This window comes from Bos javanicus, chromosome 26, assembly GCF_032452875.1.
Source record: "Bos javanicus breed banteng chromosome 26, ARS-OSU_banteng_1.0, whole genome shotgun sequence".
NCBI lineage: Eukaryota > Metazoa > Chordata > Mammalia > Artiodactyla > Bovidae > Bos > Bos javanicus.
Window position 1 is genome coordinate 17,662,044 of NC_083893.1, and position 12,849 is coordinate 17,674,892.

General features: G+C 47.3%; 1 protein-coding gene across 4 annotated transcripts in view; it reads right to left on the reverse strand.

The window, feature by feature from the left end:
• Positions 1-12,849, reverse strand: part of TLL2 (tolloid like 2) — a 144,691-nt gene that overhangs the window by 69,737 nt on the left and 62,105 nt on the right. For all 4 annotated transcript variants that reach the window (XM_061402950.1, XM_061402947.1, XM_061402948.1 and 1 more), the window contains exon 3: positions 7,982-8,059. In XM_061402950.1, coding sequence (XP_061258934.1) covers positions 7,982-8,059 — 78 coding nt within the window. The remainder of the gene's footprint in view (positions 1-7,981; positions 8,060-12,849) is intronic.

Below are 12,849 nucleotides of genomic sequence, written 5' to 3' on the forward strand. Positions count from 1 at the left end.
ACTGGAAGCTCCATGGGGGCAGGGACTGTGGCTGGCTCATTTACCACTCTATTCACACCCAGCACAGTGTCTGGCTGGTGGTAAGCATGGGGGTGCTTTTAGGTTTTCAATTAATTAATTAAAGAATGGATGAGTTATTCTAAAAACAAACAACCAACAGTCCAAACAATTCTGCGGTGGAAACCTCTCCAAAATGTTGGCAGCCCTGAAGTCCTTAATGTTTAAATCCTGAGAATCATCCTGTCTTAAGTAATCACAGGCAGTGATGTAGCAAGTGGAAGTTTGTTATTCATTCCCCATATGGTTTTCAACAAGTCTCTTAATTTTCTTCTGCCGCAAACTCCCCCTTGGAGAATGGGCAAAAATACTTCTCTGTTTGAGGGACTAACACTAAGGAATCCGATGTTTCTCAGAGAAGCTGCACTTATCCATACTTGTGACCTGGTGTTATAAGGGCCTATGTGCAGCCGAGTCAGCATGGGAAAATCTTAAGTGCACCTGGAAAGAGGCTGGAGTGTAATTTCCAGAGATGGGTTATTGAATGACAGCTTCCCTCTCGGTCCAGTGAGAAATTTAATTTGCTGAGGACTCAACACAGGAAGCATTTGCCGATTAAAAATATGTCTAAACAGATGTTCTGCTTAGCCTGGAAGAAGGATCTTAATGCAACTGTCATTATTGGATTTTCTTGGATTACTACTATCTGGAATCGGAGTCCAAATAGAAGGATGTAATTATTTATTATGGTCCAAGAGTCTTGCATTTGAAGAGGAGCACAGGGGTGTCTGAAAGGATTTAACACGCTGGGGGTGGGGTGGGGTGGGCTGGGGGATAAAGTCCATTTAAATTCCCTGGCTCTGAGAGTGTACCCTCTCCTCTCTGAAAAAGCAGAGCGGCTCCAGCTATTCAATGTTCCGTTTCCAGCTGAAGGCACAGCCACGTCATAAACAGAACCAGGCCTGACCCAGACTTCTCACCCGAGGAACTGCATATTTTCGATTAGTCAACCGGTCCCTCCCACACTGGAAGGAAACATGCCGACGGTCCAGCCATCTGTATAACCCTCTTCTCGAGGGTGATGGGCAAACTCACACCTTGCCTGCGGTGATTCCGAAAGGCTGGGTGAGAGCAGAGACTGTGGCTTCTGCACAATGGTTTGATCAAGGAGCTTTTTAAAAATTCTGGTGTCCGCACCCCTGCCTTGAGATTGGGAGACTGGGACTCAATTAACCTAGAGGACTGTCAAGATGTCTGTGCTTTTTCAAGCTCCCCAGGTGATTTGGACACAAAAGGAAGCTTGAGAATCAATGAGGTAGCCCAGAGATTAGGAGCAAGAGGCCTGGGGTCTGGGGCACTCAGGCTGAAGATAAATGCTGCCATTCACTACCTGTGTTGCTTTAGACAAGCCACTGTCCCCTGAGCCCTCCTGCCTGCTGTGTGGTGGTGTCATGGGTGTGGAGCCAGGCGGTGAACAAAAAAACGCCTGCTACAGTAAGAGCTCAGCATGAGCTGCAATCATCACCATCATGTCTGCATTTGGGGATAGGCTAAAAAGAACGTCCAAAGTCAGGTTCAGTTTACACCCAGATACGCTGACCTGAGAGACATTTAAGGGTCTGGATGCTCTGTGCCCAAGTTTGAGGGATCCCTATTCTCTGGGACAACCGAATCAGGTTGTTCAGACCAAAGCCCTTAAGGGACTGCTACAGAAAGGGAAAAGTCCCTTCTGTTTTATGAATATGGTTCTGGAAATCAGCCTCTATCAAAATAGTCACAGCTTTATCTGAGGAACAGTTACACACTTCATTTCATTAATCCCATTATCAGCCCCCAAATGCATGCTGAGCTCTCATCTCCAGAGAAGGAAGGCTCTCAGACCAAAGGGTCTGCTGGGGGGCGCCAAGTGAGTAGTTCCCCAAGCCCCCCAGCACTCCCCAAGGCTGGAAGCACAAATCCCCGTCGTCAAGGCTGAGGGGAGCCACATAATGCCAGGAAATAAACCTGCTGCTGCAGCCGGCCAACCAGAGGCTCCCTTCAGATCCTTTATCCTGCTTGAGCGGTCTCTTTTTCTGGGGGGTGGCAGAAGGGGGCACCGGTTGTGATTAAAGGGGAATCTGAGATTGACACAACTTGTCTTATCTTTAATTCAAACAAAACAAGAGGTACCCAGTTTGGTGCCTGACAGTGTCCTGGAGGGACAGATGGGAGGGCTGGAGGAACAAGCTAGAAGGGACCATCCTCAACTCACCCTGGGGGTCTCCTTCCTCCTCCAGCTCGCCCTGGATGCTTAAAGATTTACTCATCTGTTGGGGTAATACTGGAGGGATTCAGACTGGAAGGATTGGCCTAACCTTGACGTTACCCTCTTCAAACACACCAGGGTCATCTAAGGGGCTGCAGACTGTGGATGTAGCCAGCTGCAGGGGCGTGGGGCATGGATGGGGCAGTGCTGTCATCCTCCCTAAAACACCCAAGAAGATCTCTCATCACAATGTGAATACCGTGTACAACCCAGCCAGAGGCAGAATTTTAATGGGTTTCGGCAGCTTTATTCCTTCCTGTCCTCCTTAATTGTGTTTCTGTACAGCTGCTGAACAGCTGTGAAATCCCAGTCCAGAGGTGGACAACGCACTTCCAGTGTTGGATCATATAATTCTTGGAAGTGAAGGTGGAGAGAAAGAAGTGGAAGGGCTACACTCATTGAGTCCCTCTTATGTTCCAGACACATGGCTATGTGCTTTGTATAAATATTGTTTCTAATCCTTGCCAAACCTTAGATGAGGTTAACTGGATAACTTATCCAAGGTCATAGCTACAAAGTGGCTGAGCTGGGATGCAAACCCAAGTGTGCCTGACTGTTCAAGTTTATTTGGTTGGGTCATTTTATACGTAACAAACTAGCAAATATTAAAAATCCTGACAATAACTATTGCTGGTGAGCAGACAAGATACAGTGAGGGAAGAACAGTAGATGGTCTCTAAATATGGCCATAGCTCTCATTTCTGTAAGCTCACACCACTTCTCACACTAAGGAGGAATCTATTTTCTTCTTGAGGCTAAGCTGGCCCTTTGGCTTTTTTTGACCAATACGATGTGGCAGAAGTAGCTTTCTGAAAGTTCTGAGTCCCAGCCTCAAGTGGACTGGTGGCTTCTGCTTCCTTTCTCTGGGAAGCCAGCTGCCACCTGTAAAAAATCTTAGTTAGACAACTAGTTAACAACTTAGTTAGACCACCTAAGTTAGGGCTTCTCTGGTAGCTCAGCTGGTAAAGAATCTGCCTACAAGGCAGAAGATCCAAGTTCGATTCCTGGGTTGGGAAGTTCCCCTGGAGAAGGGATAGACTACCCACTCCAGTATTCTTGGGCTTCCCTGGTGGCTCAGAAGGTAAAGAATCTGCCTGCAATGTGGCAGGCCTGGGTTTGATCCCAGGGTGAGAAGATCCTCTGGAGGAGGGCATGGCAACCATTCCAGTATTCTTGCCTGGAGAAGCTCATGGACAGAGGAGCCTGGCGGGCTACAGTCCATGGGGTCCCAAAGAGTTGGACATGACTGAGAGACTAAGCACAGCACATACAACTCCGTGGCAAAGGTCCACTCAGGGAGAGGAGCCATGTTGGGGCAAGCTGAGGTGCTAAATATGTGACTAAAGCTTTTTCTAGACCTATCAACCCAACTCAGCTACTAGATGAATGTAGTCAAGTGAACGACTTTGGCTGAATGATGTCAGCCAAAGACCCACCCCATGAAGCCTAGTCAACACACAGAATCATGCAAGATAATGAATCACAGTTTGAAGTCACTACGTTTGGGGGTAGTTTTTAATGCAAAAATAAATCACTTAAATTAGGTATGGTGTCTACATCACTGAAAGTGAAAAGTGAAAGTGTTAGTTGCTCAGTCGTGTCCAACTCTTTGTGACCACAGGATTATAGCCTGCCAGGCTCCTCGTTCCACAGAATTCTCCAGGCAAGGATACTGGAGTGGGTAAGCCGTTCCCTTCTCCAGGGGATCTTCCCAAACCAGGGATCAAACCTAGGTCTCCTACATTACAGGCAGATTCTTAACCATCTGCGCTATCAGCAAAGAGTAATGGCAAGTCCCTCTGATTTCACCCTCATACCCTGTGCATCATTTTTACCATTAAGGGCTGGTCATCTGTGGCCAAAATGAAGTGACACTGAGTTTATCAGGTGTCTAGGAGCCTGAAAATGCCTAAGTCAAAATACCTTCAAGAAAGCAAAGCAGAAAAATGCAGATTTTTCACATGACTAAGAATAAGATGTACGTTTGTCAAATGGTGGTGGTGGGGGGTGGGAGAAGACTCTGCCTCTCTCTGAATGAGGTCAGATGGATAAGAGGGATCAGCAAGCCAAGAGAAAAATGACCCAAGGACAGCAAGAGGTGATTCACAGAAGCGCACGCCCAAGTCACTGGTGAAGATAAAAGACACTGAAAGTCACCAGGAATAAGAGAAATTAAATAATAATAACTACTATGCTTTTGAACTGTGGTGTTGGAGAAGACTCTTGAGAGTCCCTTGGACTGCAGGGAGATCCAACCAGTCCATCCTAAAGGAAACCAGTCCTGGGTGTTCATTGGAAGGACGGATGTTGAAGCTGAAACTCCAATATTTTGGCCACCTGATGCGAAGAGCTGACTCATTTGAAAAGACCCTGATGTTGGGAAAGATTGAAGGCAGGAGGAGAAGGGGACGATAGAGGATGAGATGGTTGGATGGCATCACCAATTCAATGGACATGAGTTTGGGTAAACTCCAGGAGTTGGTGATGGACAGGGAGGCCTGGCATGCTGTGGTTCACAGGGTCGCAAAGAGTCGGACACAACTGAGCGACTGAACTGAACTGAATAATAACTACTGTTTGTATTATTGAAAACATCAATAATCCTAGTGCCAGGGAGGATATGATGAAAGGAACACACTTATGAACTGCTATGGAAATGTGAACGATTATACCTTTTGAAACGCATTCTAGCAACATCTATTAAAGACGTACTCTGTAAGGATCTGTATTCAGGAACTGTACTGCAGCACTGTTTATGACGGCAAAAACATAAAGTGAGTATTAACTGATAAAGGAAAGATTGAACAAATCATGGTCCATACATACCAGGAATATTTTGCAACTATTTAAAGAATAGAGTCCCTTGGACTGCAAGGAATCAAACCAGTCAACCCTAAAGGAAATCAGTCCTGAATATTCATTAGAAGGAATGCTGTTGAAGCTGAAGCTTTAATACTTTGGCCACTTGATGCAAAGAGTTGACTCATTAGAAAAGACCCTGATGCTGGGGAAAGATTTGAAGACAGGAGGAGAAGGGGACGACAGAGGTTGAGATGGTTGGATGGCATCACCGACTCAATGGACATGAGTTTGAGCAAGCTCTGGAGACGGTAAAGGACAGGGAAGCCTGGAGTGCTGCAAACCATGAGGTCGTAAAGAGTCAGACACAACTGAGTGACTGAACAACAACAACAACAAAAATAAATTGAGGACTTGCTTGGTGGTCCAGGAGTTGGGAATCCACCTGTTGGTGCAAGGGACATGGGTTTGATCCCTGCTCCCAGAAAATTTCATTTGTGGCAGGGCCACTAAGCCCGTGGGCCACAGCAGTTGAAGCCCACTTGCTCTAGAGCCTGTGCTCTGCAACAAGAAAAGCCATCACAATGAGAAGCCCACGCAGCACGACTGGAGAGTAGCCTCCGCTTGATGCAACCAGAGAAAACCTGAGCGCAGCAATGAAGATCCAGCAGTGGCAAAAGTAAGTGAATAAATAACATTTAAAAAACGAATAAATTGAAAGTGTAATAAGGGTCTTAGGTTTGCCATGAAGTATTGATGAGTGAGAAAAACATAATGCATAAAAAGATGTATCAAATATGATCCCATTTTTAAGTGATAAAATATATCTGTATATATGTTTATGGGTTTATATGTATGTTTATATATGTGTGTATCTCTGTATCAATGTATATGTGAATATATGTGCATTGAGAAACACATGGAAGGGTGCATACAAAGTTATTAGCATGCCTTACCTGGGGAAGAGAGAGTGGTAATACGTGGGAAAAAAGAAGTGAAGAAGGTAGTCAAATTGAAGGGAAAAGAAAAAATCCACAACTAATGGAAGTATATGATGCTATCATATACTTATATACATTAGCGTGAAATTATACATATATATGTGTATGTGTAAACTATAAAATAACATTAAAGAAAAAACATAAAATAAAGCAAATAATGATTTGTATTTCATCTCTACAGTTCAGTTCAGTTAAGTCGCTCAGTCGTGTCCGACTCTTTGCGACTCCATGAATCGCAGCACGCCAGGCCTCCCTGTCCATCACCAACTCCCGGAGTTCACCCAGATTCACGTCCATCGAGTCAGTGATGCCATCCAGCCATCTCATCCTCTGTCGTCCCCTTCTTCTCCTGCCCCCAATCCCTCCCAACATCAGAGTCTTTTCCAATGAGTCAACTCTTCGCATGAGGTGGCCAAAGTACTGGAGTTTCAGCTTTAGTATCATTCCTTCCAAAGAAATCCCAGGACTGATCTCCTTCAGAATGGACTGGTTGGATCTCCTTGCAGTCCAAGGGACTCTCAAGACTCTTCTCCAACACCACAGTTCAAAAGCATCAATTCTTCGGCACTCAGCCTTCTTCACAGTCCAACTCTCACATCCATACATGACCACTGGAAAAACCATAGCCTTGACTAGACAGACCTTTGTTGGCAAAGTAATGTCTCTGCTTTTGAATATGCTATCTAGACTGGTCATAACTTTCCTTCCAAGGAGTAAGCGTCTTTTAATCTCATGGCTGCAGTCATCTCTACAGAGGCATCCCTAAAACATAGGATTCTATCATTTTAAATGATTCCCTTTGCTCTGTGTTGATTTTATGTAGAAGACATGCTACTCTCGACAACAGCCCTGATTCCTGCAGGATGCAGGCCAGAAACAAGCCCAGCAGCCTTTCTCCTCCAGCACACTTTCTGAACAGGAAAACCTTCATCCAAAGTGAGATGCTTGCAGTGAGGCGCCTCCTGTAATCTCCAGGCTAGAATCTCTTAAAGCACATGCACATCTGGGCGCTGGTGTGCAGACAGGTGGAGGTGGTACCTCCAGGCAGACCCCTGCTGACAGTGGCCCTGCCCACAGCCAGCCACTCCCACAGCACCCCTGCCCCCAGAGAAGCCCACAGGGGTCTCTACACCTGCCTCCCCAGCCCCAACTCCAGCTTTATTTTCCTTCCTTGCCTCTCCGGCCCATTCATTCTGTAAGACCTCCAGTGCCCATAGCCTCATCATGCCACCTCTTGATTCTTGGGGCCCTCAGCCCACCAGCCAAGCACCAAAGAGAAAAATCAAGTCCAGACTGTAGGGTTTAACTGGAGGTCATCCAGTCCCCGAGCAACCAAACCATCCTTATACCTTTCTCTGGCAACCGGCCCACCTCACTCAACCAGAGGACTCGCTCTCTCACCCACAGCCTTTGCTGCTTCTAGTCCACTAAGGTTGAAAGTAAAAGGTACAAGACAAGGTTCCCAAAGGGCTTCCCTGGTGGCTCAGATGGTAAAGAATCCACTTGCAAGGCAGGAGACCCGGGTTCGATCCCTGGGTTAGGAAGATCCCCTGGAGAAGGGAATGGCTACCCACTCCAGTATTCTTGCCTGGAGAATTCCATGGACAGAGGAGGCTGGCGGGTACAGTCCATGGGGTCACAAAGGGTCAGATGTGGCACAGCCACTAACACACATGAGGTTCCCAAAGCTGGCATCAGGGAGGCAGGAGAGACACGGGGAGTGGCAGGAACCAGATAGTGGTGACGGTGGCACAGCACTGTATAGGTAATTAATGCCATGAAATGGGACACGTTAAAATGGCTAAAAATCTTACGTTATGTGAAATTTACAACAACTGAAAGAAAAAGTACCCCCAGGCCTGGTGGGGTCTCACATTACCCTCTCTGGCTTCCTCGTTGCTGGCATTCGTGGCTGTAGCATTGGGCCAGGTCCCAGATGGCTGCTCTCCAAGCCCACCTAAAGGAACAAAGAAGAGACACGTGAGGACATACTGGCCTTTGCATCAGCACCATGAATGAGGGGACAAACCTGGTCTCCTGGGTAACAATCGGAATCACCAGTGGATCAGTAAAGGTATGTGGGGGGTTTTTTGGTTTTTTTTTCTTTTAAATATTTATTCATTCAGATGCTTCTGGTCTTATTCGAGTCGTGTGGGATCTTTCATTGTGGTGCATGGACTGTCTAGGTGTGGTGCAAGGGCTCCGGAGTGCTTAGGCTTAGTTGCTGCGTGGCATGTGGGGATCTTAGTGCCCTGACTCATGCATTACAAGGCAAATTCTTAACCACAAGACCACCAGGGGAAGTCCCCAAAGATTTGTTTAACAAAGGATATCCAGGCTCCTACCACTTGCGGAGGAGGGGGGTGGGAGGGGGAGGTTGGTGCTGTTCTCAATGCTGAAGCTAAAAAAGAACTTGCTTTCTTATAACCATGCACATAGAACACAGATTATTAATAAAGTAGCCTTTCCTCAATCAGTTCAGGGTACTTGGAGTGAAATATACAAAGTGAACAGATGAATACTATCGACAGCTTCTTCACCCTCGCCTCCCTGAGAAAGCCCAGTACACAAAGTATGCTCTCTGCTTCTAAAGCCCCTGGTGTGGGATGCAGGGAAACATCACCAGCGCTGCTCCTGACTGTGTGATGTGACAGTGGCTGCTGCCTCGGCTTAAACTTAGGTAACCTGGCTTCCTCTTTGGGATGAGTCTCCTTTTAGAAATTTCCCTGTTTACTTTATTAAAAAAAAAAAAAGAAATTTCCCTGTTTACTTTATAAATCAGACTCTGCAGACACTGCCTCAGTCAAGAGCAGTGATGCACAATCTCATTTGCTAGTATCATCTGGAAACCAGGTTCCCACCTGACCCACCAGGAAGAAGGTCTATCATTGTCCACTATTAGACCTACTGTGAACCAGATACAGCCCCAGGGAGCAGGAATCCAGCAGTGAACAAGACAGGTGGTGCATCAGTTCCAAATGGGCGGCTGGACGATACATGGTAGGTAAGAAAATAAAGGATATGATTGCAGGTTCAGAAAATGCTCTGAAGACCAAATGCAGCATGTGATAAAGTGGACTGGAGCAGCCTTAGAAAGTGGTTAGAGAAGGCCCTTCAGGGAGATGACATTTGGGTTGAGACTTGGAAGACAAGGAGCCGGCCACATGGAGATCCGGGCCAGCGCATCCCAGCAGAAGGAGGATCTGGAAAAGACACTAGTTTGGGAATGGGCATGTGGTGTCGAGGTGTTGACCGTGTTAGGCAGGCAGGGAGGCTGGATCCACAGGGATATCAGGAATACATTAAGAGTTGGAGGCAGAGCAACAGGAGAGGCTGATGGCTTAGACATGAGGGGCTGAGAGGGGCCCCCAGTGTCTCCCGCATTCAGTGGTTGAGCAGTTGGGTGGGTCAGGATACCCCAAAGCAGATTTAAGGACAAATCCTGTGTCCAGGAGACTATGAAACCACATCAAAACCTCTACAGAACAAGCTACTGGTGCAAAATTATTTCTTCTTGCATTTGTTTAGAAAAGTTCAGCTTACAAAGAAGTTTCCCCATCTCCCCTTTGACTTTGCTTAAAAAACTCCATGGCAGAAGTGTAACCCCATTTTACAGAGGAGAAAACTGAGACACAAAATGATCAGCCTGGGGTTGCCAGCCCATAAGGGAAGCCGAGGGCTCAAGACAGTTTCCTGGTCACAAGCTCAATGATGTTTCCTGTGTCCCAGAGGTCACAGGCTTCCAGTGCTGCCTGAAGAAGGGTCCTAAACATGGAACCTAATGCCCTGGCCCCGGACAACCCCGATAGACTGCTCGGCTGTTCCAGAATCTCAACTCCTGACTCGCAGACCACCTCTTTCCCTCTGGTGACTGACGCGGGCGGCGGCCCAGGCGCACGCGGATATTTTTGCGTGCCTTCATTCTGCTGTCCGCTGCCTTTCTGGCCAACTCCGAATCCAATCACACGCTCCCTGCAGCTGCTGGGGACTTCGCTGCCAGCTCCCAGCCCTCTGGGTATTCTTCCAGTTGCAATATCATTTTCTCTTGGGCTAAAGGTCAGGGGAAATCCCGATGGTATGAAAATCTCTGGCCAGCAGAGGAATGTGCCGGTGAGCGGACTGAAGGAGAGCCTGAGGCCAAGGCCAGCTTCGTCTTTACTCCCTGTGTGAGCATGGATGGGACCTTGAGCGCTAGGACTTTTCATCTGTCAAATGGGCCATTGCGTGTTTCGAATGAGGTAATGGTTTGTTTAGGCATTCACTCATTCAACAGATATTTATCCAACACCTGCTACATGCCAGATGCTGTTTCTGCTGCTCAGGATATGACTGAACAATCTCTACTCTGACCTCATGGAAATTATATTCCAGTGGATAGTAGAGGAGATAACAAATAGAAGACTCAATATGTGTCGGTTGTTGATAAGCTCTATGAAGAAAAGAGTGGAGGGGAATAGGGAATGCTGGGGGTGAGGGTTACCATTTCACACAAGGTAGAAAAGCAGGACCCTGGAGAAAGTGAGGGAAAGGGTCTGCAGATATTTGGGGAAGAGCATTCCAACTGAAGGAACAGCAGATGCAAAGGCCCTGGGGTGAGAGTGTGCTTGGCAGCAGGGAGGTGGGTGTGACTGTAATGGAATGAGCTAGGCAAAGAACAGCAGGCTCTGAGGTCAGTGAGCAGTGCAGGGTCTGGAGCTGTGGGGGACCGTGCAGGCCATTTTCAAAATAAGGGCTTTTATTCTGAGAGATCTAAATGGGAGCCAGAGGGCATGAAAGGATTCTGTAACTGCACTGGCTCTGAATATAATCAGGGGTATTAGTAGTGGGCAGTAGGGGGCAGAGACTCTGGGATTTGAAAGATTTCCATGTAGTTCCAGTCTAGCATGCAGAGTTAGAATAATTAGACCTGCTCGGTTCCTACAAACATATATATATATATACACACTATATATAATAGCATACTATATATATGTATATAATATATATATAGTCCTTTAAGGATAGCTGGGCACAGCCTGGTTCAAGGTTAGCTGGAGGCTGTGGCTGAGGAAGCGATGGTTGGGAGAGATTGCTATTCCGTTTTGTAGGAGGCCAAGGAGGTGGAGGTTGAGGACTTCTGATTCCTTTGGCCCCTTGGTCCTTGGTGTTACAATAGAAGCAAAGCCCTGGAGTCGAGGAGGAGGAGACCAGGTGCCCCAGAAGATGAAGGCAGGGAAAGCATCGCTATTTGCATGTGTGTGCACTAAGTCGCTTCAGTCCTGTCCGACTCTTTGCGACCCCCCCAGGCTCCTCTGTGCATGAGATTCTCCAGGCAAGAATACTGGAATGAGTTGTCATGCCCTCCGCCAGGCGATCTTCCAGACCTAGGGATCAAAACTGTGTCTCTTATATCTCTTGCGTTAGCAGGCGGGTTCTTTACCACGAGCGCCACCTGGAAGTCCAGCCTCACGAAGACTCAGTGGCAAAAAAGCCACAAACATCCCCATCTCACAGATGAGGAAACAAGGTTCCAAAAGGTGTGAATTGTCTGCCCTGATGGTACAGAGATGGTTAGTAATGGAGAAGCTGAAGGTGGGTCCTGACGGAGCCCCCAGATTTGAGCTCCTTCCCCTCTGCCTCAGACCCAGAAAGAACAAGGAACAAGTTGGGTTATCTAGCAGGGGTGGCTGGCTGTTCCCGAGGGACCTAGGGCATTTTCCAGGAGGTCTTGAGGGTACATCCAAAGTCACCACTGAGATGGGGGTCACAGCAGTTAAGAACACACATCCTTTCTCTGTCACCCTTACCAGTAAGAGATTGGCGGGTCTAATCTTTTCTCAGAAGGGCAGCCAAACTCCTGCTTCCACTACAGCTAAGCCTGAGGGTCAACTTGGAGTGAATATGGTTTGACTACTCCCCTGAGGAAAACTCTCCCAAGGTTTCCCACTGCCCTTGGGATGAGTTCCAAACCCCGACAGGACCCCTGAGGCCCCTGTGATGTGGCTCTGCTGGCCTCTTCCACCTGGTACCTCAGGGCTTCCTGCTCTGTGCTCAGTCACCTCAGCTACTCACGGTGGTGGCTCGGATTTCCATTCTCTTCTTGCTGATGCTTCTTCCTCTGTCACACCCACCTCTTCGCCTGGCCAAATCCTGGATCTTCAAGGCTCAACTTGAATACCACTTCCTCTGGGAAGCCCTGTTGCTCCTCTTGAGATAGAAGCCCCCTCTTCTCTGTCTCTAGCGCCCTGGGCTTAGTCACATCCCTCACCACAAGTCATTGGCATCTCCCGTCTATTTGGCTGATCCCCTTGTCTAGTTTTTAGCATCCTGAAGAGAGGACCTTGTCTTGCCCAATAATAAACACCCAGCACTGCCCTTAGCACATCATAGCGGACACTCAATAAAATATGTGACTGATGGATGGATTGATGGATGGATGCATAGGTAGATGGATGAATCAGGTAGACAGTGCTTAAAAAGAAAACCCCAATCATTTCTAACTCAGCATCACTGATGGAAAAACATTGTCTTTTTCAGCTTACAGAGACAGGGGAATAGATATTCTTGGAACAATGGCTTTCAACCTTAGCTGCACTTTGGGATCATCTTGGGAAGCCTTTTAGAAAAATACCAATGTATGCATCCCTCTCCAGAGATTCTTATTTGATTGGTCTGAGGCATGGCCTAGGCCTTGGGAGTTTAAAAAGCTCCCCAGGTGATTCTAAGGTGCAGCCAAAGTTGAGATTCTCTACTGAGAGAACCCTGTAA